This window comes from Tamandua tetradactyla, chromosome 6 (genome assembly GCF_023851605.1).
Source record: "Tamandua tetradactyla isolate mTamTet1 chromosome 6, mTamTet1.pri, whole genome shotgun sequence".
Classification (NCBI taxonomy): Eukaryota; Metazoa; Chordata; class Mammalia; order Pilosa; family Myrmecophagidae; genus Tamandua; species Tamandua tetradactyla.
Genome location: NC_135332.1, coordinates 18,698,947 through 18,723,824, shown reverse-complemented (window position 1 = coordinate 18,723,824; position 24,878 = coordinate 18,698,947). Strand labels below are relative to the sequence as shown.

The following is a 24,878-nucleotide window of genomic DNA, read 5'->3' as shown; positions in this document are numbered from 1 at the left end:
CCACCTGCTGGCTGCCGCCATCGGCGCCTGTAACTTGGGAAACTCAGAGCTGTCAGAGCCCCTGGTGGGGGAAGGTCACTGGTAGGTGGGAAATCCCCCAAACCGCAGGGAGGGGGACGGGGCTGCATTGCCAGAGGCATAACTAGCCCGGGCCTCCACTCTCCTGGGGGTGCCCCTAGCAGCTCCCTCTGTCTTGCAGTGGAGGTGCCCCGGGACCCAGCTCTGAGCGTCATGGCTGCTGGGGAGCCTCACGGTGGTGGTGGGCTATCGCCCACAGGAGGGAAGGAGGGCAAGGATACCCTACCCCAGGTCAGGCCCCTGCACCCGAGGGCTGCCTCGCGTTACCCCCACCTCCACCCTGGGGCCTCAGAGGCCAGACGGGGAGGGGCGGGGGGAGGGACGGGGCGTGTCTCCCCCTAGAGCAGGGAGGGGCCAGTGGTCCAGGCGGTCAGTCCCTGGAGACCAGCGTGGCCGGGCAGGGGAGGGTCGAGCGCGCGGGGGTGAGACCGGGGAAGGCAAAGGACAGCCGAGCCCGGGCGAGAGCGCAGAGTGCGGCGCCGGGAGGTTCCCGCGGCTCGGCGCTGCCGCCCCTGCCCGCCCGACTTCCTCCCGCAGCCCCGGGCGCCACGCCCTGGACCCGGGGGAGCCGGTGGGCGCTTCCCAGGACGTCGGCGGGGACCGGCCCCCAGGCTGTCAGTGCCCCGGGAGCCCGCGCGCTCGCGGCTCCTCCGGCCCCCAGCCCGGGTCTGCGGGGGGTCCCCCGACCCCACTGCTTGAACTGCCACAGCCCTCCCTGCGCCACCAGGACCAGACAGGCGTGCCAGGAGGTAGGCCGGGGATTGGCCTGACAGCTGTTGCTGCTGGGACCTGGGGGTGGTGGGCTGAGGGTCTGGGGGTGGGGGGCTCCCAGGAAGGCAGAATGGGGCTGGGGTGGGGTAGGGGCCCCCTGAGAGCTAAAGGGTCTTAGGGGGGAAGGAAGGTGCCCCAGAGGACGCAGAAAGATGATGGGTCCCTGCTGCAAGCCAACGCCCCTATCCAGGCTGGGACCTCCCTGAGGCAGTTGGAAAATGCCCTGGGGGGCTCTTGGGGGCCCATGGGAGCCCCAAGTGGACTGGAGTGGGCGGAGGCCTGCACCCTTCCACCCTCAACACTCCCGTCCAATCCTGGACCCATCCTCGGTCCCATATGTGACTCTTTCTGCTATTCCTGCTGGGGTCCCCGTGCGCCACCCCTGACCCCCCAGACTGGGCCCCACCCCCTTGCCATGTGATGGGAACTGTGGTTTCAGTCTTCCTGTGAGGGTGAGACCGTGGCTGTCAGCTGAGCTTCCTCACCCGGCCCAGGGGCTGTGGGGGCTGCTGGGCGAGAGAGGCCGGAGCCCCCCAAGGCCCCAGAGACCCCGAGGCCCCGAAAGGGGCACCTAATGCCTTCCAAGATGAGTCAGACTGAACATCCAGACTGGCCCGGGGGACCCTGAGGGCGAAGGAGGAAAATGGCGGTAGAGGAGGTGGTTTCAGGCCTGGCTCTGCGGCCGCCCGGCCAACCTTGGGAGAAACATTTCCCTGTTTCGGAGCCTCGGGTGTGGCTGTCCTGCGGAGGTGAGGGGCTTTGGCTGGCCTGGCGGACCCCCAGCTCCCCACCCGAGTGAGCCGCCCCTGCCCCAGCAAACGCAGGTGGTTTTTTGTTTTTTTATCTGATGTGAATATTAGCTTCTGAGCTAGATGTTAATTTGGGAAAGGGGGTTCTTCTGCAAAAGTTTATTTCTGGGAATGGAAAATGGTGCAGCCACTGTGGGAAACAATTTGGTGGATCCTCAGAAAGCCGAGTGCAGGGTTCCCTTCTGATCGGGCAGTTCCACTCCTAGGTTTGTACACAGAGAACTGAAGGCCGGACCCTGCAGGTGCCCCGACCCCGAGGCTCTTGGCGGCATTAATTACAGTGGCAGCCCAGCTGACCAGATAAACAAAATGCGGTGCCTTCTTGAGGTGGAATATTATTCAGCCGTTAAAAGCAATGCAATTCAAATGCACGCTATAACAAAGGAGTGTAAAAAGCCAGAGACAAAAAGACAAATACTGCATGATTCCACTTATAGGAAATACTTAGAAACAGCAAAGTCATAGAGCTAGAAAATAGATTAAAGATTACCAGCGGAAGAGGGGAGAGGGGAGTTTTCTTTGGTGGGTACCCAGTGTTTGGAAATTTTGAAATAAAATTTTGAAAGATAATAAAAAGTCAACATGTAACAAATTTTTGCTATTTTTTTTTCCTGATTAACGGTAATTACAGTAATGAGTAAAAGCAAACTTGCAATTAATTTTTGGAAAACTGTGTTACCCCAGGACAAGAGACTGTGGCCCCTCAGATTTCAGGAAGCAGGAGGCAATCCTGGTCCCCCTGGCGGGACCCCCAGGGTGTCTCTCCTTTACCCTCCAGGCCCCGGGCCACCCTGGTGCCACAGCGCTGCCTCCCCCTCCTCGCTGCCCCCCCACCCGGCTCACCCCGCCCCCCGGGCCCGGCTTCCAGGTGTTTCTGTGTTGGGGGCCACCAGACGGGCCTCTTCCCCCGACCAAGAGCGCCCCTGATGCCTGCACCCCCACAGAGGCCTGGACAGAGCCGAGATGGCCTCGCCCGCCAGCACCCCCACCTTCAGGCTCGAGACCTCGGACGGAGGCCTGGACCCCGGCGCCCAGGCTGCGGGTGGGCAGCTGGGCCGGCCGCCCCCCATGGAGTCGCCATTCCAGGGCGAGGACCGGAACTTCTCCCCTCAGATCAAAGTGAACCTCAACTACCGCAAGGGAGCAGGTGCCAGGTGAGGCGGCGGGGGGTGGGGGCTAGGGGAGCCCCTCTTCGGGGGCAGCACCCCCAGCCCTCTGCACCCTCTTGAGGCCCTAACCCACAGCCCCTGGCCCACGCCTCCAGAGGCCCTGGGAGTCTCTGCACTCTGGGGCTGTCCCTTCTGGAAGCTTCTGCAGCCTTGGCCTTCTGCCCTTCGGGGTCCTCTTCTTTCAGCTCCATGTCCTCAGCTGTCCCTCGCGAGCCCTGTGGTTGAGCCAGGACCCTTGTCCCTGCCACAGCCACCTTGGGGTGGGGGGAGGTAGCAGGATCCACTGTCCAGGCCGGGTGAGAGGCCAGGTCAGCTGGACGTGTCCCCGGCAGCCCTCGGTTCTGCCCCGCAGTGGAACCTGTCCTCAGGGAATGTGGATTCTGGGGAGTGGGCTTCTGCTGAGAGTCACCTGATTGTTTGAGGGTCTCTCCACCATTTGCCTGGAGTCCCACTTCCAGTCCTGGGGTGGGGGAAGGGTGCACTTGGTACCCCCCACCCCCACCCCATGTGAGATGACCATGTGAGGGTGCTCAGGGCCCAGGGCAGCCCCTCCCCCGCCCCCGTCATGCCTGCGATACGGCTGCTGGCCTTTGCCCCAGCCTCACTGACCAGGGCTGCCAGGACAGATCCCGCGTGGCAGGTGGGTGTAAACAGGGATTTATCGGCTTATGGTTTGGAGAAGAAATCCCAAACCAAGATATCGGCAAGTTTCTACGTGCCAATGCTGGCTGCCAGCGATTCTTGGGATTCCTCAGCTTCCACATGTGTCTCGTGGCACATGCGATGTCCTCTCCTTTCTTTTCCGGGTTCCCACTGAAGAATATATGTAAGGCCAGTGAGGGGACGAAGACCCATTCTGTCCAGTTGGCTGCACCTTAGCTAGAAAGGTCCTGTTTGCAGTGGGGTCTCATCCCCAGGCTCGTGGATTGAGAGCATGCCGCAATTGGGGTACAGAACTCAAGCTACCCCAGCTCACAGGCTCGAGCCCCTGCGCTGTTAGTGCTGAGATCACAGCCAAGCTCAGCACCAGGGCAGGAGAGGATAGGGGCCTGTGGGGGTGGGGGGGCTCCTGGGAGCTGTGGTGCCCTCTTTGCGCCCCCCGGTGCCCTGACCTGTGCCCTTCTGGGACTTCCCTGTCCCATGAATGGACAACAGGAAGCACTTTGTCCACCCAGCCACCCCCTGCCCGGGTCCCTGCAGGGCCACAGTGCTACCCGCGGTGCCCCAGTGGCCTGCCGGGGGTGATGGTGTACCTGGCCCACGTGGGGTCAGGGCTGGCTCGAACGCCAGTCCGGCGGATCCACTTAAAGCAAGATGGATCCCAACACTGTCCCCTGTGGTCAGTCACTGGCCATCACCCTCCAGCTTGGTCAGCTCCCTGCATGGGAGATGGGGGCTGGGACCTGAGGGTCCCCACAGCTCACAGGGCTGAGCTTGCTCCTGTGATTACAGAACCGGCCCAGGAGAGAGCACCCATGCCCCACTTCTTCCCCTTTGCCAGCCACTGCTGCACCCTGGTGAGCTCCAAGGCCTCTTCCGGGCTCTGGGCAGAGACTCCCAGGAGCGAGGCTCCTTAGCACAGCTCCAGGGAGAAGCACGAGTGTCCACGCTGGTTCTGCATGTTACGCTAAGACTCTGAGCAATCCCTTGCTCCTAGCCTAGCCTGTCCAGGGGTCACGAGTCAGCGGCTGCAGCCAGCCCCCATTCACGTCCCTCTACCAGTCACCACCTGTGTGACCTGGGCACATTCCTCTACCTCCTTGTTTGTGCAGTTGGCAAATAGTGATCCCTGCCCCCAGGGCTGAGTGAGGGTGAAAGGTGGGGGACACTCTAATGACTCAAACTGATGGATCAGGAGGAGGGGGCTGTTGCTTGATTTTTTTCCCCTTAATTTTTTTATTTTAACATAATTTCCAACTTGTAGGATAGTTGCAAAACTAAGACAAAACCCATACAAAGAACTCCAGCATATGCCACCCAGATGCCTAGATCCACCAATTTTAATATTTGGCCACATTTGTCTTATTCTCTTTCTCTCTCTCTCCATCTCTATCAATGTATCTAACCATTCACCCACTCAACTATCCATCCATCCATATCAATCTATCAGTCATCTATCTGTCTATCTATCCATCCACCTGTCTGTATTAATCTATCAATCATCTATCTATCTATCTATCTGTCTATCTATCATCTATCTATTTATCTATCTGGTTCTCTATCCATCCATCCATACATACATACATTCCTGCCAATCTATCAATCATCTATCACTGATTTCCTTTTTTCAGAGTATGCCAGAAGCACATATTCTCAGTCTGCGGGCCCCTCCTGTAAGGCAGTTCAGAACCCAGACCCAGGAGCCACCGCAAGTTCCTTCTCCTGAAATAGGGCTTTCTAAGATGGGATAGTGATTCGGTTGTGAGACAGTGCATAAAGCAAATGATAAGCAGGATGCTTATCTATCTATCTATCTATCTGGTTCCCTGTCATCTGTCTATCTATCTGTCTGGTTCTCCGTCCGTCCGTCCATCCATCCGTCCATCCATCCATCCATCCATCTCAATCATCTATCTATCTATCTATCTATCTATCTATCTATCTATCTATATCTATCATCTATCTATTTATCTATCTGGTTCTCTATCCATCCATCCATCCATCCATCCATCCATCCATCCATCCATCCATCCATTCCTGCCAATCTACCACATCCTGGGGAGCTGCACTTCGGCGCCCACAACGCCCTTCTCTTGCTCCAACTGGGTTTGGAGCTCAGAGTCTCCTTGGTTGGCCTTAGGAGGGAAGAGACCCTCAGAAGTCCCTCCCTTGGGGCTCCTGGACCTGGGGGGAGGGTCATGCCTTGGGCGGGGGCTGGCCCTTCCCCAGCATGAGTCACCAACACATCACCCTTCAGCCAGCCAGACCCAGACCGCTTTGACCGTGACCGGCTCTTCAGGGTGGTCTCCCGTGGCGTTCCCACGGAGCTGGCAGGGCTGTCGGAGTACCTACGCCGGACCAGCAAATACCTCACTGACTCTGAGTATACAGGTAGGCTCTGTCCTGGGGGCTGGACCCAGTATCTTATGGGTGGGCTGGACCAACAGGGTGGGCCTTGACTGTGGTCAGAAGCCAAGGGGCAGGTGTCCTCCCCACCCCTCCTGCTGGAGTAGATGGAGCCAAGCACCACCCTCATGGATGCGGCCGTGCCTCCTCCTTCCCACCTGCCCTTGTCCATTTCGCTGGCCGAGTGAACACTTGGGGGCGTTCCTAGGGCCTTCTACTTTTTTTGAAATAACAGTGTTATTGACATCTAATTCACATAACCATACATTTCACATATCATGGAGCATTCTTCGCCATTAAACTAAATACCTTTAGTATCTGGGCTGATTGGAAAACTATTTGTGCAGTGTAGAAGTAAGGCGATGCATTGTTTGCATGCAACAGTGGTTTGGGGTACATTGTTTCAGACTTTGGGGATATATTTATAGAAATGGGGTCTTGTGTCCCCTGCCAGCCCATACACACACACTTAAAACATCTTGAGGCACTTTTCATTTCAGTGTGCATACTCCCAATGCAGGCAGTTGAACAACTGCAGAGTTTTCCATTGCGTAGATTTACCATAACTTAGTTAACCGATTCCTTATTGATGACCATTTTGGTTGTTTATGGTTTGGGCTGCAACTTGCCATCTCAGTGGTAAGCACGTGGCATGTTATGCCAGTTTGAAACTATGATGTACCCCCAGTAGAGCCATGTTTTAATCCTAATTCAATCTTGTGGGGGCAGCTGCTTCTTTTAATCCTGATTCAATACCGTAGGGCAGAAACTACTGATTAGATTATCCCCACAGAGATGTGACACACCCAATTGTGGGTGTGACCTTTTGATTAGGTGGAGATGTGATTCCACCCATTCAAGGTGGGTCTTGATTAGTTTACTGGAGACTTTAAAAGGGAAGACATTTTGGAAAAATCAGAAATGACAGAGCTGGCAGAGCCAAGAGAGAGAGCAGATGTAGATGCCTGGAGAATAGTTGCTTCAGAGAACAGAGACACAGATGTTTGGAGATGCTTGGAGCCCAGCAGACATCACCGTGTGCGTTCCCGTGAGATGTTAAGCTGAGCCATAACCTGGAAAGAGCCAAAAGAAGCCAAGAGATGCAGGCCAGCCCTGGAGAAGCCAAGTGAGGAGCCCCCACGGGGACAGAGTCTGAAAGCAACAGAGCCCACGAGCAAGGGACTAGCAGATGCCAGCCACGTGACTTCCCAGCTGACAGAGGGGTTCAGGACCCATCGGACTTTCTGGGATAAGATGTCTTCCCTGGATGCCTTAGTTTGAACATTTTCATAGGCTTAGAACTGTAATCTTGTAACTTATTGAATTCCCCTTTTAAAAGCTGTTCCAGTTCTGGTGTATCACATTCCAGCAGCTTAACAAACTAATGCAGAGTTTGGTACCAGAGAAATGGGTGTGTGGTTTGCAAAACGGATTTGGTGGCTGCTATGGTTTGCAAATACCAAACATGTTGGAACAGCTTTTTAAATGGATAAGTGTGGCACCTATTTCTCCGCAACCTTAAATCTGCCCAGTTGCCCCACGAGCCCCGTCTGTACAGCCCTCTCCCCGGCAACAAACACGTCGCCCCACAAAAATTCTCTCATTGGGCCTCTACCTATCTCCTCCTCCTCCTTGCTACATTCTTGCTACACTCCAGCTGCATGGCCACATATGAACACACAACCCCCTCTTCTTTCAACACTCCTCCTCCCCCAGCCCCTCTTTTCAAACCTATATGTAGTAATCAAGCCCTCTCCTCCAATCACAGTGCCCTCGGAAAGCCACCCTCCCCTACCCTCCACCATCCCTATATAAACAAGTGTACTTCCCTGAATAAAGGTCCTTGTGCGCAGTCTTGCTAGCTCCACTTGGTCCCGCGGTTTGATTTCGTCTTCCGCGCGCGCTCCAGTCCCTGCCGAGCCCCCGGAGGCGTAGGCCAACGCTTCCCCCTGCCGCTGGCGGTGGAGGACCCCCTCGGAGGGAGGCCTAGCGGCCTCCTTCCCGCCCCTCCGTCTTCGCGCCAGTCCCGTTCGCTGAGAGACAGACCCCAAGCGGCAGCACCGGACCGGACCGGCTGCCGCAGATAAGGGGAATAGTCTGGAAGAGTTGTGAAGTACTTGATAAAGAAGGCTTTGAAGAGACTTTTGGTAGAAATGTGGACTCTAAGGATACTTGTGATAAGGCTTTACACAGAAATCATGAACATATCTTTGCAAACTGGAAGGAAGGTGTCCTTTGTGGATGGAACGCAAAATTTGAGAATGATGAACTTGGATATTTAGCAGAAGAAATTTCCAAACTAGATGTGGAAAATGCAGTCTGGCTGCTCCCTGCAGCTTATAGTAGAATGCCACAGGAGAGATAAATTGAAAACTGATCTCTTGGATTCAAAGAAAACAGAAATTGATGGTTCTGAAAATTCTGGGCTTCCAGACAGTGAGACCCCAGTGAACAGGGGCCCACGTGAGGCTGTAACCCAACATGGAACCAGTCAGCCATACAGGACAAGGGAGGATTGGAGATAGAGTTATCCAGAAAGGATTTGTGCAAAGTCCTATCATTTGATGGTTATAATCCCTGCATACCACATAGAAAACTGTCAAGAGTGTTGCAGGATCTGTATAAACAGAACCACTGCCAGTCTAGACTAAAAGGGACAGAAAAGGGACAAAGTGAAGGAAAAATGACTTTGGAGGCAGAACAATGGAAGCTAATGTCTGCTAAGGTCTGGAGCCAGGAAATCTTGGGTCCAGAGAGGGGACTCAACCATGCACGTGGAGAGGGTGAGTTGGCCCTGAAGACAGAGGGTGGGCCCTTTGCTTCCTTGCTCAGGAAGAGTTGTGCCTCCTCAGACTTGGAGAGAGAGGGTGGAACGCTAAGCCAGGGATGGGGGAAGCCTGGCTGCCAGAGGAGTTGAGCATGTGCTCTGGAGATGGCAGAGATCCTGGGTGCTGCCCTGACATATGGGAGAGCATGGAGATGAGAAAAAGGTGGACCCCAGTGAACCCCCATGTTTCAAATCACCCCAGCATTTAGAGAGAGCAAGGCCACTGCATAAGCCCTTGGAAAGGGTGGGACTGCTGCTTTCCAACACCCCAAGGATGAATGACTCTCAGACTCTGAAATCCAGTGGAGTTTGCCCTGCAGATTTTTGGAACTGTTTTGGTCTGGTGACCCCAGTTTACTTTCAGTTTCTCCCTATGGCAATAGAAACATGTATCCTATGATGGTCCTTCCTTTGTATATTGGCAGCTGGTGACTTGTTCTGAGTTTTACAGGTTCAAAGTGAGAAAATTTTTGGCCTTAGGACAAGTAACTGACTGTGATGAGATTGTGTCCTGTTTTTGACTTTGTGGGGTATTTGTATTGTTACTGAAATGGTTTAAGGCTTTTGTAATATTGTGAGGGAGTGAATGTATTTTATATATGAAAAAAAACCACATCTTTTGGAGGGTTCCAGAGGATGGAATGTGCCAGTTTGAAGCTATTATGTACCACAGAAAAGCCACGTTTTAATCCTGATCCAATCTTGTGGGGTCAGCTGTTTCTTTTAATCCTGATTCAGTATTGTAGGGCAGAAGCTACTGATTAGATTATCTCGGCAGAGATACAATGCTCCCAATTGTGGGTGGGTGTGACCTTTTGATTAGATGGAGATCTTGATTAGTTTACTGGAGACTTTAAAAGGGGAAACATTTTGGAGAAATCAGAAATGACAGAGCTGGCAGAGCCAACAGAGAGAGGAGATGTAGACACTTGGAGAACAGTTGCTTCAGAGAACAGAGACACAGATGTTTGGAGATGCTTGAAACCCAGCAGATGTCGCTGTGTCCCTCCCATGAGATGTTAAGCCAAGCCAGAATGTGGAGAGAGCCAACAGAAGCCAAGAGATGAAAGCCAGCCCTGGAGAAGCCACTTGAGGAACCCCCACGGGAACAGAGGCTGAAAGCAATGGAGCCCAGGGGCAAGGGACCAGCAGATGCCAGCCATGTGACTACCCAGCTGACAGAGGTGTTCCAGACCCATCAGTCTTTCTCGAATTAAGGTCTCTTTTCATGGATGCCTTAGTTTGGACAATTTTATAGGCTTAGAACTGCAAACCTGTAACTTATTAAATTCCCCCTTTAAAAGCCGTTTCAGTTAGTACACATGTATTCTTCTATTGGATCCCCACAACAATCTGGGAAGGGTTATTCCCATCATACAGGGAGGAGAACTGAGGTTAAGAGATCTTAGGTTCATCCATGCGTCCATTAACAGATGAATGAATGGATAAAGGAAATGTGGTCTGTGCGTGCAGTGGAATATGACTCAGCCATCGAGGGAATGAGGTTCTGATAGAGGTGACAACATGATGACCCTTGAATGCATCACATTGGCTGAAATAAGCCATACTCAAAAAGACATATGTTACATGTTCTCACTGATGGAAAATAATTAGAATGAACACATTCATAGAATCAGAAATTAGAATATAGATTAGCATATGCTGGGTGGAGGTAAGGAATGAGAAGTTAATGCTTATTAGGTAGGGTTTCTGTTTGGGGCGATGCAAAGTTTTGGTAATGGATGGTGGTGGTGATAGCATAGTATTGTGACTGTAATTAACACCAATGAGTTGTGTGTCTGAATGTGGTTAAAAGGGGAAATTTTAGGTTGTATGTATATTAGTAGAATAAAAAAAAAAACAGCAACCAAAGACTGTGTAACACAGAGAGTGAACCCTAATGTAGAAGTTAGTAGTACAATGTTAATAATATTTTCTTGTCAATTGTTACAAAGTTTTACCATACTAATGCAAGCTGTTAATAATGGGGGGGGGGTGTATTCGGGAATTCTGTTTTTTATGCATGATTTTTCTGGAAATCTACAACGTCTCTAGTTATAAAGAAACTGCAAAAAAAAAAAGACTGCATGAATACAATAGAAATAACTCTAAATATTTCAGTAATATAAAAAAGAAATGAAAAAAATTAAACTCAGTGTTTTAATTTGTAAAAGCTGCCAGAATGCAATAGACAGCTAATTAGTGACAAAGCCACTTACAAACACCACTGCAACTGCCCTCGCAGAGACACCTTTTACCATAAGACCAAGAATGTCTTAGAAATGTCATTTCTAGGGCAGAAATTGTAGGCATGTTGGTATGTTAATTGTGCTTACATGTATGTATATATGTATGCATGAATATGTATATATCATAACACTTGCCATCTTAACCATTTTTAAGTGTGCAATTCAGTGGCATTAATGAAATTCACAGTGTTGTGCTACCATGACCACCATCCATTACCAAAACATTTTCATCACCTCGGCTAAACCATTAACTCCCCTTTCCACCCTCACCCCCAATACCTGGTCACCCCAAATCTACTTTCCATCTCTATGAATTTGCTTATTGATTTCATGTAAGTGGTATCATATAATTGTCTTTTTGTTTCTGGCTTATTCTCTGAGCATGACATCTTCAAGGTTCAGTCATGTTGTCCTATGTCTCAGAACATTCCTTTTGATAGCTGAATAATAGTCCACGGTGGATATACCACTTTTATTTATTCATTCATCAGTTGATAGACACATGGACTATTACCAGTTTTTGGCCATTGTGAATAATGCCGCTGTGAACATTCCTTATACAAGTACCTGCCTGAGTCCCTGTTTACGATTCTTTGGGTAAATACCTAGGAGTGGAATTGCTGGGTGTTAGGATAAGTCTGTGTTTAACTTTTTGAGGAACCACCAAACTCATTTCCACAGCAGCTGCACCCTTCTACATTCCCACCAGCAATGTATAAGGGTTTCAATTTCTCTGCATCTTTGCTAACACTATTTCTTAGTTTTTTGTTTTGCTTTTTCATTTTTTAAAAAAACCACCCATCCTAGTGGGTGTGAAGTAGTATTTCATTGTGGTTTTAATTTGCATTTTCCTATTGACTAATGATGTTGAGAACATCGTCATTTCCTTCTTGACCATTTCTCTGTCTTTGGAGAATGCTGTTGCTATTTTAGTTCTTGCTGGCTGAAACTTAATTCCCCCAGCCTGGCTGGGCTCCCACTGGTAGGGTGTAGCAATCACTTTTTATTATCCTCTCGAGGTGGGGGACTGCAGGAACCCGGAGCTTGCTGTGCAGACTGGCCAACAGCCCGGGTCTGAGCCTGTCCCAGTGCACTCAACCCTTCCTCTCCCTCAGAGGGCTCCACGGGGAAGACGTGCCTCATGAAGGCCATGCTGAATCTCCGGGATGGGGCCAACGCCTGCATCCTACCACTGCTGCAGATTGACCGGGACTCTGGCAACCCCCGGCCCCTGGTCAATGCCCAGTGCACAGATGAGTACTACCGAGGCCACAGCGCCCTGCACATCGCCATTGAGAAGCGGAGCCTGCCCTGCGTGAAACTCCTAGTGGAGAATGGGGCCGATGTGCATGCCCGGGCCTGCGGCCAGTTCTTCCAGAAGAGGAGCCAGGGGGCTTGCTTCTATTTCGGTAGCGACCCTTTCTTGAGTACACTGGGGCACAGAGGGGTTGAGGGGTCCCAGGCCACATGGGCAGTATATGACAGAAGTGGCACTTACCCAGGTCTGTCTGACACCCATGTTTCACCTGTGTACCTATCTATCTGTCATTAATCTAGCCATTCATTCATTCATTCATTCAACTATGTATCCATTCACTCATTTACTAATTCATTCATTCCTCTATTCATTCACTTGCTCACTCATTTTTTCATTTATCTATTATCCACTCATTCATTCATTCATTTACTCATTTACCTGTTTATCCATTCTTTCATTTATTTATTTATCCATCATTCACTTACTCAATTATTCATTTATCTATCAATTCATTCATTTAATCTGTGTATCCATTCATTCATTTATCTATTTATCCATTCCCTCATTCATTCATTTACTCACTCAATTATTCATTTATCTACTTATCCCTCTGTTCATTCATTTGAGCAGTGGTAGGTTTACCAAAGGTGCCCATGTTTTCAGCTGCTAGGCTTCCTGCAAAAACAATTTGTCTTAAGAGCCTTTTATCCCCATTTGGCCAAGGAGGCTTGGTGCACACGTGAACTCAGACAGGGGTAGGGAGTGGGCCATAAGAACTGGCACACCAAAGGACCCAGGTGGATGGGCCTGAGTAGAGGGCAGCAGCGGGCCTGGGCTCTGGCTAAGAAAAGAGAAAGAGGAGACGTGGGCACCCCTGGCTGGCTGGGCACCATCACGTTTTGGCCACTCTTTCCGGGGTCAGTGCAGACAAAAGTGCCTAAGCAGGGACCCACCCTCCCTCGCTGGACAGGCCTGGATGGGTGACCCCCCCGCACCCACGGCAGGGCCTCATCTCCTCGGGTGGACACAGCGAGCTGAATCCTGGGGGCCTCGCCTTCTGTCCAGGGTGGGGGGTGAGACGTCGGCAGGTTGGAAACTGGGAGGCCCGAGGCCCACCCTGCCCCCTTGGCCCCCAGGTGAGCTGCCCCTGTCTCTGGCCGCATGCACCAAGCAGTGGGAGGTGGTGAGCTACCTCCTGGAGAACCCGCACCAGCCCGCCAGCCTGCAGGCCGCCGACTCCCTGGGCAACACCGTGTTGCACGCGCTGGTGATGATTGCAGACAACTCAGCTGAGAACAGCGCGCTGGTGACCCGCATGTACGACGGGCTCCTGCAGGCCGGGGCGGACCTCTGCCCCTCCGCGCAGCTCGAGGACATCCCCAACCTGGACGGTCTCACGCCACTGAAGCTGGCTGCCAAGGAGGGCAAGATTGAGGTGAGTCCGGGAGGCAGCGGGCACTCACCCCAGGATTTCTGCAGCAGGCTCTGCTCTCACTGCCTGCACACCTCTAATTGGAGGGGTGTCGTCAGCCAGCACCTCTAATGCATGCACATTTCTTTATGCACCATGTGTGTACGACTGAACTAATACGTTACATCACAGTATAAAACATAGACGTTTTAAAGGTTAAGGTAAAGGGTCAAAAAGAATTTAATTTAAATATTTCCAAAATTTCCTAACATTCTAGACCCACCAAGTCACAACTCTGGCCCCTGGTAACGGCTAATTTACTTTCTGTTTCTATGAATTTGCTGTTTCTAGATATTTCATGAGAGTAGACTCATACACTATTACCCCTCGTTGCCTGACTTCTTTCACTCAATGTGTCGTCTTCACGGTTTATCCATGTTGCTGCATGTATCAGAAATTCACTCCTTTTTACAGATGAATAATATTCCACTGTATGTATCTGCCATCTTTTGTTTATCCGTGCATCTGCTAATGGTCCCACCTTTCAGCCATTGTGAATAACACTGCTTTTAACATCAGTATGCAAACATCCAGCCGAGTCCCTGCTTTCAGTTCTTTCAGGTTTATACCTAGAGGTGTGATTGCCAGGCCCTAGGGTGATTCTATACTGAATTTTCTGAGGAATCGCCGAAGTTTTCCACGGTGGCTGCAACGTTTTATATTCCCACCAACAACGCATGAGGTTCCTATTTCTGCACATCCTTGTCAACATTTATTTTCCATTTTTTTAAATAATAGCCCTTGTGGTGGGGGTGAAGTGGTGTCTCATTGTGGTTTGAATTTGCGTTTCCCTCAAGGCTAATGATGTCGAGCATCTTTTCATGTATTTATTGGCTATTGGTGTATCTTCTTTGGAGAAATGTCTATTGAAGTCCTGACCCATTTTTTATTTTTTAATATTTTTATTTATTTATTCATTTTTATTTTTATTTTTTTACATGGGCAGGCACCGGGAATCAAACCCGGGTCTCGGGCAGGGCAGGTAAGAACTCTGCCTGCTGAGCCACAGTGGGTGGCCCACCCATGACCCATTTTTAAATTGAGTTGTTTGTCTTTGTGTTGTTGAGTTGTAGGCGTTCTTTATTTATTCTGGATATGAAATCCTTCTCAGATAAGTGGTTTCCAAATATTTTCTCCCATTCTAGAGCTTGCCTTTTCACTTTCTTGTTAATGTCCTTAGTTGCACAAACATTTTTAATTTTGATGAGGCCTCATGTATATCTTATTGTTGTTTTTGTTCATGTGTTTGGAGTGAAGTCAAAGAATCTGAGAGTTTTGTAGTTTTAGTTCTTTTCTTACATCTTTGATGCATTTTGAGTTAATTTTTGTGTATGGTGTGAGGTGGGAGTCCATTTTCATCCTTTTGCATTTAGCTGTCTAGTTTTTCTACTCCATTTGTTGAAGTAACTGTTCCTTCTCCACTTAAGGAACTTGGCATTTTAGTGAAAAATCAATTGACCATAGATGTACGTGTTTATTTTTCAATAAGAACCTCAATTCTGTTCCATTGATCTATATGTCTGTCCCTGTGACAACAACACACTGTTTTGATTGCCTTTCCCTATGAATTTGATGGTTGACTTTTCCATTTCTGTGAAGAAGTCTGTTAGAATTTTTATTGGGATTGCATTGAATCTGTAGATCACTTTGGGTATTATTGCCATCTTAATAATATTTAGTCTTCCAATCCATGAACACACAATGGCTTTTCACTTACTTAGTGTTCTAGTTTGCTAGCTGCTGAAATGCAACATACCAGAAACAGAATGGCTTTGAAAAAGGGGAATTTAATAAGTTGCTAGTTTACAGTTCTAAGGCCGAGAAAATGTCCCAATTAAAACAAGTCTATAGAAATGTTCAATCAAAGGCATCCAGGGAAAGATTCCTTGGTTCAAGAAGGCCAGTGAAGTTTAGGGTTTCTCTCTCAAGTGGAAGAGCACAAGGCGAATACAGTCAGAGTCTCTCTCATCTGGAAAGGCACATGGTGAACATGGTCAGGGTTCCTCTCTCATTTGAAAGGGCACATGGCGAACACGGAGTCATCTGCTAGCTTTCTCTCCTGGCTTCCTGTTTCATGAAGCTCCCCAGGAGGCATCTTCCTTTTTCATCTCCAAACACTGGCCGGTGGACTCTGCTTCTCATGGCTATGTCATTCTGCTCTGCTCTCTCTGAATCTCTCATTCTCCAAAATGTATCCTCTTTTATAGGACTCCAGTAAAGCAATCAAGACCCACCCAAATGGATGGAGACATGCCTCCATCTGATCCAGTTAAACAACCACTCTTGATTAAATCACATAAGAAATGGCTGCCTTTACAAAATGGTATTAGGATTAAAACATGGCTTTTCTAGAGTACATACATCCTTTCAAACCAGCACACAGGAATTTTTAAATTTCTTTCAGCAATGTTTTGTAGTTTTCTATATAAAAGTTCTCTGCATTCTGATTAACTTTATTCCTAGGTATTTGATTCTTTAAATTGCTATTGTGATTGGCATTGTTTTCCTGATTTTCTTTTCAGATTGTTCATTACTGGTGAATAGACATACCACTGATTTGAGGGCATTGATCTTGTGTCCTGCCACTTTGCTGAATTTATTAGCTATAGTAGTTTTCTTATAGCTTCTTTGGAATTATCTAATCATAGGATCATGCCATCTGTGAATAGGGAGCATTTTACTTCTTCCTTTCCGATTTGGATGCCTTTCGTTTCTTTTTCCTGCTTAATTGCTCTGACTAGAAGTTCCAGTACAATGTTCACTAGCAGTGGTGAAAGTGGGCAGCCCAACAGTCTCTCAGCGTTAAGTGTGATGTTAGATGCAGAGGCCTCGACTTTAAAGGGTCCTTGAAGATCCTGTTTACAAATGAGCTCACTTCCAGAGGACCGGCGGGGGACGTGGGTGGATTTGTAACACGCGGGGTTCTGGAAAGACACCGCTGCGGGGCAGGGATTGGAAGGAAGAGGCAGGCCCTGGGTACGTGGGCTGGGGGTGGGATATGGGCTGCTGCTAGTGCACACGGGACGCGTGTGGAGTGTGCATATGCGTGCCCCAGCTCTGCTGCCGTGGGCAGCTGCACAGGGTGCTGGGTGCTGCCCGGCCTCGCCCTGGTGTCTGCACGGGGAGGGGACAGCGGGGTCACCCTGAGACAGCTCGCCCTGCAGATTTTCAGGCACATCCTGCAGCGGGAGTTCTCCGGGCAGTGCCAGCCCCTCTCCCGTAAGTTCACTGAGTGGTGCTACGGGCCTGTCCGCGTGTCGCTGTATGACCTGGCCTCTGTGGACAGCTGGGAGGAGAACTCGGTGCTGGAGATCATCGCCTTTCACTGCAGGAGCCCGGTAAGCCCGCAGGCGTGGACCTGAGCCTGGCATGTCCGGCCATGGCTGCACAGCCCGGCTTCGGGCTCATGGCCCTTCCACACCCAGGCCCCAGCCACCTGGGGATATGGGGGGTCACTGCGACCGCAGCCAGTGCCTCTCTGGCGACCACACCTGCTCTGCCTGCAGGGGCAGCAGGGAGGGGCACTTGGGGCACCCGTGGGAGCCTGCTGCCCACCCTCGCCCTGCCCTCCCCTCCACAGCCCTCCACCCGGTGTCTGGCCTGATATGGCCCCCTGAGGCCACCAGAGAGCTCTGGATCCTCTATGTATCTCCTACTGGGTTTGCGACCCCCTGGCCCTCTCGTTCCCACTCCAGCACAGACACCGAATGGTGGTTTTGGAGCCACTGAACAAACTGCTGCAGGAGAAGTGGGAGCAGCTGACCCCCAGGTTCACCTTCAATTTTCTGTGTTACCTGCTTTACGTGAGCATCTTCACGGCGGTCGCCTACCACCAGCCCGCCCTGGAAAAGGCAAGGCCGAGGAGGGGCCGTTCCCGGGTGGGGCGGGGGAACACAGAGCAGAGACTGCCTCCCCCAGCTGCAGAGGACAGATAACCCCAAGGCTTAGAGACACACGAGTGATCTGCTCAGGCTCTTACACAGCTGGGAAGAGCACGGAATGAAGCACCATCATAATCCTGATGATACAAATTGCCTGCATGTGTTGAAAGCTCACCATACATGACAAAGTATTCTCAGCGACTTACGTTATTAACTTATTTAATGCTCGCAGCAAGCCCAGGAGATGATGGACCATTATTATCCCCAGTTCACAGATGGGAGAGAGGGGCACAGAGAGGTTAAGTAACTTCTCCAGGGTCACACAGCATGGAAGTGGTGGAGGTTGGAAGTAAGGCCAGGCAGCCTGGCTCCGGACCCCAGGCTCATCACCATTGCTAAGGGTCCCTGCCCTGGGGCCCTTGTTCCTCCTGCCACAGCTAAATCCCCGAACGGGGGACCCTCTCACCGTGCTCCAGGAGGGCGAGCTGCTGGGGAGAAGACCCACAGCCCCGGTTCTATCAGCGTTTTCTCCAGCAGGCCTTCCTTCCCCTGAAAGCCACGGCTGGAAACGCCATGCTGTTGCTGGGTCACATCCTGATTCTGCTTGGGGGGCTGTACCTCGCCTGTGGCCAGGTGAGGAACCCCGACCCCCGGGACCTCCAGCCCATCAAGAAGCAAACCGAGAATTCTGTCATGAGGGGCCTTAGTGCATTCACGTGGGGGAAATGGGATCCCCCTTCCCCAGAATGAGTTGGGTTCTAAATCCAGATCTCCGGGAACCAGGAAGTCCCTGGTGATGCCTGGGGGTCCGTGGGGGGCTGTGCGTTTTTGCAAAGAAGTTCTAGAGCATTCTCACGGTATCAGAGGATCCACGAGCCCCCCCCCACAACCCCCGCCCCAGATGTCAGAGCTGCGTCTTTTGCCCCGACGTGGTCCTGGCAGCTCCCCAGCCAGCCAGGCCAGCAGTCCCTGAGCCTGCAGGCAGGCGGCAGGCAGGCGGCGAGCAGGCGGGGAGCCTGGCCCAGGGGCGGGAGTGGCCAGGGACCCTGCAGCTGGCGGGTGTCTCACTGGCCCATGCCCCCCCCTTGCAGCTGTGGTATTTTTGGCGTCGCCGCCTGTTCATCTGGAGCTCGTTCATGGACAGCTACTTTGAGATCCTCTTGTACGTGGGGCCTCGCTCCTGGGACACCGGGGCGTTGGAAGTTATGTCCCGAGCAGGGGCCAGACCCGGGGATCGGTTGTGTTTGTTCAATGCTTCTGTGCCCTGCCAGAACTGGAGCCAATAACTTGCTTGGGGTGGAGGTCACGACTCAATTTGGTCCCAGCGTGGACCTTGGCGTCCAACAGATGGATGGCTTCTCAGGCCCCGAGGTGGGGTGGGAGAGGTGATGGGGGTCAGTACCAGCCAGTGGGGACCCGGGGACTCTGCCACGTGGCCTGGAAGCTGACCCAGGCCACCCCCCACCCTCACCCCCGGTGCCCCCTGCAGCCTGCTCCAGGCCCTGCTCACACTGCTGTCACAGGGGCTCTGCTTCCTGGCCGTCGAGTGGTACCTGCCGCTGCTTGTGGCCTCCCTGGTGCTGGGCTGGCTGAACCTGCTGTACTACACGCGCGGCTTCCAGCACACGGGCATCTACAGCGTCATGATCCAGAAGGTGAGAGCCGGGCGGCCCCGGCCCAACCCCAGCCTCGCGGGCAGGGGTCTCCTTTGCGAGGAAGCTGGGCCGGGGTGCCGCATGGCTGAACGTGAGCCCAGGCATGAGCACATGTGCGTGTGGAGGCGGACACGGGTGGGTCTGCGTTCACTTATTTCGTTTTTATTATTTAAAAAATTTTTACTGTGGTAACCTGAGACGTTCATAACATTTCCCATGTAAGCCACTTTCATGTATCCTCTTCAGTGCTGCTAAGTCACCATTGCCACTGTCCGCTACCCAGACCTTTCCACCCCCCAAGCAGAAAACCTGTCCCCGTAAGCGCTAGCGCCCCATTCCCCACAGGTGCCAGCCCCTGGCGACTTGCCTTCCAACGTGACCCTACCCATGTGCATATTCTAATCATTTCATACAAGTGGGGCCATACAATGTCTGTCCCTTTGGGTCTGGATGATTCACTCAACATGTCTTCGAGGCTCATCGCATGTATCAGAACCTCATTTTTTTTTATGGCTGAATCCCATTGTTTGGAGAGGCCATATTTGGTTTATCCATTCACCTTTTGCAGGACACTTGGGTTGCTTCCATTTTTTGGCAACTGCGAATAGTGCTGTGTGAACATTGGCACGTGAATATCTCTTCAGGTCCCTGCTTTTGGGTATATCCCTAGTGGTGGGATTGCTAGGGCCTGGGTAATTCTATATTCAATTTTCTGAGGAACTGCCAAGCGGTCCTCCGCAGCCGCTGCCCATTTTAGATTCCCACCAACAATGCACGAGAGTTCCAGTTTCTCCACATCCCCACCAGCACTTGTTACTTTCTGCTTTTTCATAACACCCATCCTAGGGGTGTGAAGTGGTGTTGATTTGCATTTAAAAGACCCCTCTCGGTGTGGCCCCCTAGGCCTGTGTGCGGCGGGGATGTGCCCGGGTGATGTGCTCGGGCCGAGGCAGGCTCTAGGGTCCAGCCGGTGGCCCACCCGCCTGCCTGCCCACACCTGGACGTGTGTGTTCCAGGTCATCCTGCGGGACCTGCTCCGCTTCCTCCTGGTCTACTTCGTCTTCCTTTTTGGCTTCGCTGTAGGTAAAGGCCCCTCTCTGGCCCCTGGCCTGTCCTTCCCGGCCCAGCGCCTTTTCACGGCTACCCAACCCCACGCCTCTCTCCCCCGCAGCCCTGGTGAGCCTGAGCCGGGAGGCCCGGGACCCCAGGACCCCCGTGGGCCTCAACACCACAGAGGCCCGGGAGGCAGAGGAGGACGGCGCGGCCCCGTACGCGGGCATCGTGGACGCCTCCCTGGAGCTCTTCAAGTTCACCATCGGCATGGGCGAGCTGGCCTTCCAGGAGCAGCTGCGCTTCCGTGGGGTGGTGCTGCTGCTGCTGCTGGCCTATGTGCTGCTCACCTACATCCTCCTGCTCAACATGCTCATCGCCCTCATGAGCGAGACCGTCAACAGCGTGGCCACCGACAGCTGGAGCATCTGGAAGCTGCAGGTGCCGCCCGCGGGCCCGCCCCGCTCTCACCCATCCCTTCTGCTACCTAGGACATAGTAGATGCTCAGTGCGAGCATCTCAGCTGGTTTTACCATTATTGGTATTACTATGAAATACTGACTAGGAGCCCACTGCAGGTGGGGCCAGGTAGAGTGCTGGTTGCTGAAGATGCAGCAGAGAACCAAGTCCCTGTCCTTGCGGAGCTTACACTTGGGGTTCATCTGTGTATAAAGTGGGGTCTCATGGGGGGAGCAGGAAGACAGGATGTAACATCCCTGGCAGGCCCAGCCTGGGGGCATGGGGTGGGGGGGCCTCTGTAGCTGGAGGGGCTGCCATGACCCCACTGGGGAGGCCAAGGTGGGTCGTGGGCCGCTGGTGCAGAGAGAGGCTTGCCCGGAGGCTGACCCTGGGCCCCTCCTAATGTCCCCGAGCCTCTGCACGAGGACAGATGAAGTTCTGCACGTGACGTGTAGAATTTGGGAACATGGTCTTCCCAAAAGCCCTCCGAGCTGCATCGCCCTCATTCTATGAATAGGGAGATGAGGGTCCTGAGAGGCAAACCCTCATGCCTAGCTGACTCTGGGCTACATATGCAGTGCTGGGGTGTACTTCCCCTTGTCCTGGGCACCTCCTCCAGGGTCCCAGGCTGCACTGTCTGATGGGTCCTTTGTCCCCAGAAAGCCATCTCTGTCCTGGAGATGGAGAATGGCTACTGGTGGTGCAGGAGGAAGAAGCAGCAGGCGGGCGTGAGGCTAAAGGTCGGCACCAGGTCAGACGGGAGCCCCGATGAGCGCTGGTGCTTCAGGTGAGCGGGGGGCAGCGGAGGCAGCCTGGGGGCCTTGCTGACCCAACCAGGGACCCTGGGGCCCACTGCAGTATGGGCCAGCCTTACTCTCCCGAATGCCTGAGAACAGCTGCAAGGAGCCCAGGCTACGGGACAGGAGTGCCAGGGGGCCCGGGGGGGGGGGGGGGAGGGGGCAGCACCTGGGCCGGGCAAGGCTCAGGATCCTGATCTCACAGGCCTGCGCTCTGCTCTGAGTCCCACCAGCTCCACAGGACATCCCTTCCTGCTGGGCCCTAACCCACTCCTTCTGGCCTGAAATGTGCTACAATTAGGAGGCCAAGAAGCCAAAAGAGCCCTCGGGGCACCAGCACATTAGCCTTGCCCTCCCAGCCCAGCGTCAGAGGCTACAACCTCTTCCTCTGTGAACCAATCCTTCCACGCCGGTGTCCTAGGGCTGCAAAGTACCACAAACGGGCGGCGAACCAACAGAAATCTATTTCTCCTAGTTCTGGAGGCTAGAAGTCTGAAATCAAGTTGCTGGCAGGCCTGTGCACCCTTGAATCCTTCCTTGCGTCTTCCAGCTTCTGGCAGCTGCCGGCATTCCCTGGCTTGTGGCTGCATTGCTCCAATCTCTGCCAGTCTTCCCCCAGGCGTCCGCCTCTGTGTCTACATTTTCCCCAGTTGCACTGGAAGAGGGCTCACCCTAGTCCAGTTGGCCTCATCTTAACTACCCATGACCTCAAGGATCCTATTTCCAAATACAGGCACAGTCAAAGGGCTGAGGCTTAGGGTATGAACGTGTCTTTGGGAGACATGACTCCCTCCCAAACACATGCGGGGAAGGCCTGTGCTCTGGGCAAGAGGGTCTGGTGATGAGCTCCCAGCCAGAAACAGAAGCACAAACAGAAGTGGCCCAGGGTCTCAGGGAGGCCCTTTCCTCCTTGCAGGCACCTGGGCATAGGTGGGGTGACAATCGCAAGGCGGGGGGCTCAGGTGGGAGGGGGGCAGCCCAGTGCCCTGCAGGAGAGCGCAGATAAGCCTCAGCCTCTTTGCTGTTCAGCCTCCACGTCCACCGAGCACTGGGGGACCAGAAGCCTGGCCTGGGGAGAGAGCAGGGCTTCACATGGGGCCTCACAGCTGCCATGTGCTCCCTCAGGGTGGAGGAGGTGAACTGGGCTGCGTGGGAGCAGACGCTGCCCACCTTATGTGAGGAGCCCTCGGGAGCACACGTCCTTGGTGAGTGGCCGGGCGCTCTGGGGGTGCATGGGCGGGCTCACGGGCCCCAGAGACCTCCCCATAGCCCCTGAGCAGTGCCACTTCTTGCAGCTCCTCTTCCAGAGATTCCCCTCCCTTCCTATCTGCTCCTTCTTCCCTGGCTTCTTCCCAGGCAGTCACCTGGAAAGATGTCTATGGCTGTTAGTCCTTCCTCTGGTTCAGCCTTCCCCAGCCAGCCCCTACACCCCCTCTGACACTTACTACTGTCCCGGTTCCTATCAGCAGCACCCTTCTGCCCCTTCCAAATGGCTCCTGGGTGCCTGGGGGCTGAGCAGGGGAACAAGTTTGGGATGGCCCCTCCCCAGCAAGGGCCTCTGTCCAACTTGGGGCCTCCCTTGAGCTTTGCTGACCGTGGTCTACCCTTTCTACCCGACCCTTCTCCTGGTGGCATTTCCGTGCTGCCAGCGGTCCCAGTGGGCCTCCTCTCCAGCTTCCCCTGAGCAGCCACTTTTCTTTTCCCCACCTCTTCTCCATTGGATTGAGCACTCCCCTGCCCCCACCCTGTTCCTTCTCAATCTCAGAGGCCTGTCCTCTGACATTAACCCTGTCCGTATCTTGTCCCTTCTTCCTGGAACCTTCGATGGCTCCAAATCTTCTGCTGGCTTTCTGCTTCCACTTTCTCTTTCCTGACAAATTTCACTGGAGACTTGCTTACGCCCCACTACGCAGGGCCCTTAGATCCCTGTCCAGATAGGTTCCCTACCTACTGTTCTTTGCATCTCCCTCCCTCTGAAAGCTGTCACCCCATTGCTTCAGTGCCATGACACCCAGAGTCCAGTTTGCAGCCCTCATCTTGCCCTAAGCATCCCACAGCTCGCTGACTCCAACTGGACATCCCCAACCAGAAGAGCCAGCTGTGCTATCAGGCGACATGTCTGTGCTCCCATCCGATCCCATTCCCGAGGCAAGGCCCCTCTCTTCCAAACCTGCCTGACTCCCCCCCACCCCCACCCCAGCAGCTGAGTGGTCCTCAGAATCTCTCACCCCTCTGCGCCTGGCTCTCATCCCTCCTGCTTCTGTACCCTTGGGGTGCTCACCCGGCACCCAGACCTCCCAAGTCTTTCTGCTCCAGACTCGGCTCACTGCAGTCCTTTCAATGTACAGAACCTCCAATGGCCAGAAAGCCTGCACTCCTCAGTGGGAGGAGAGGGCCCGAGCTGTCTCCAGCCCCACTCCCCACACCTCTGTCCCTGTGGCTGCTGGCCACAGTGCTCCTTGTTCTTTGCTTCTCTTGGCTTTTGTCTCTACCAGAAGTACCCTTCTCACCCCACTGGGTGTCTGAATCCACCGCCTCCCCAGAGCTCCCCAGGCACCTGACTTTGGCCACCCTTTGGGTCCCTAATGCACGTCTGGTGTTCTGGTCTCTGACACACAAGCCTGTCACCTCCTTGGATGTCAAGCTCCTGGGGGGGGTATGGGTAGGGGCATAATGGCCTCCTTGTGCCCAGCACCTGGCAAGAGCTCAGGAAATGCTTGTAGAAGGAAGGAGTTGGGAGAGGAATGCCTGGGGACCCCAAATCACCTACAGACCATAGGCCCTGGTGTGGCTGCCCAGCTGGTAGACCCTCCTGCTTCCCCAGTGCCTGTCTCCTGAGGAAACACCCCAAGGTCCAAGCCACAGGGCTTCCCCTCCGGTTTACAGGTACCAGGAAGAAGCCCACCCAGGCCTCCCAGCCTGGGGATGACCACCCAGCCTTGGAGGAGGACCAGCTGCCCCTCCAGCTCCTGGGGCCTCCCTGAAGGGCCCACACTCAGGAGCGAATCCTTCACAGCCACACCTGCTGGCTCTGGGCCCAGTATAGTCAAGTTTTGTGGCAAATATAAAATTTTTTCACCACTAACTCTTCTGGAAACATTATTTGAGCACAGTTATCAGGTTGTTGCTGTCTGCATGTCTCTGTGTTCACTTGCTTGTAAATGTGGGCTGGGCTGCCCCCATCCTTGCCTGGGTACAGGCAATGGTCACCTGTGGTCCCCCAGCTCCAAGGCTGTCCTCTTGCGATGTGCAGGCAGCTGGCCCAAGTGCTGTGCCCGCCACCATGGCCGATGTGGGGGGCAGACATGGGCAAGCACCACCTTACTGGTTCCCCTACA

General features: G+C 53.1%; 1 protein-coding gene across 3 annotated transcripts; it reads left to right on the top strand.

Annotated features, from left to right (window-relative positions):
- The first annotated feature begins 441 nt into the window (after nucleotides 1-441).
- On the top strand, nucleotides 442-24,625 carry TRPV2 (transient receptor potential cation channel subfamily V member 2). 3 transcript variants are annotated; one of them, XM_077163966.1, is made up of 15 exons: nucleotides 445-827; nucleotides 2,603-2,812; nucleotides 5,745-5,878; nucleotides 12,085-12,378; nucleotides 13,364-13,662; nucleotides 16,863-17,036; nucleotides 17,394-17,549; nucleotides 18,117-18,212; nucleotides 18,671-18,741; nucleotides 19,069-19,234; nucleotides 20,251-20,317; nucleotides 20,406-20,725; nucleotides 21,403-21,530; nucleotides 22,666-22,745; nucleotides 24,427-24,625. In XM_077163966.1, the coding sequence occupies exons 2-15, from the start codon at nucleotides 2,622-2,624 to the stop codon at nucleotides 24,522-24,524; spliced, it is 2,274 nt and encodes a 757-aa protein (XP_077020081.1). In that variant the 5' UTR covers nucleotides 445-827; nucleotides 2,603-2,621; the 3' UTR covers nucleotides 24,525-24,625. The 3 variants fall into 3 exon arrangements, 2 of the variants coding, with proteins under 2 accessions (XP_077020081.1, XP_077020080.1); XM_077163965.1 differs by having other exon boundaries at nucleotides 18,114-18,212; XR_013177464.1 differs by lacking the exon at nucleotides 18,671-18,741 and having other exon boundaries at nucleotides 442-827; nucleotides 18,114-18,212; nucleotides 24,427-24,474.
- Nucleotides 24,626-24,878: the final 253 nt, after the last annotated feature.

Coding starts and splice junctions, on each gene's coding strand:
- TRPV2 (XM_077163965.1), top strand. CDS start 2,622: ATGGCCTCGCCCGCCAGCACCCCCACCTTCAGGCTCGAGACCTCGGAC. Junction 21,531..22,665: donor GATGAGCGCTGGTGCTTCAG/GTGAGCGGGGGG, acceptor GTGCTCCCTCAG/GGTGGAGGAGGTGAACTGGG. Junction 22,746..24,426: donor CTCGGGAGCACACGTCCTTG/GTGAGTGGCCGG, acceptor TCCGGTTTACAG/GTACCAGGAAGAAGCCCACC.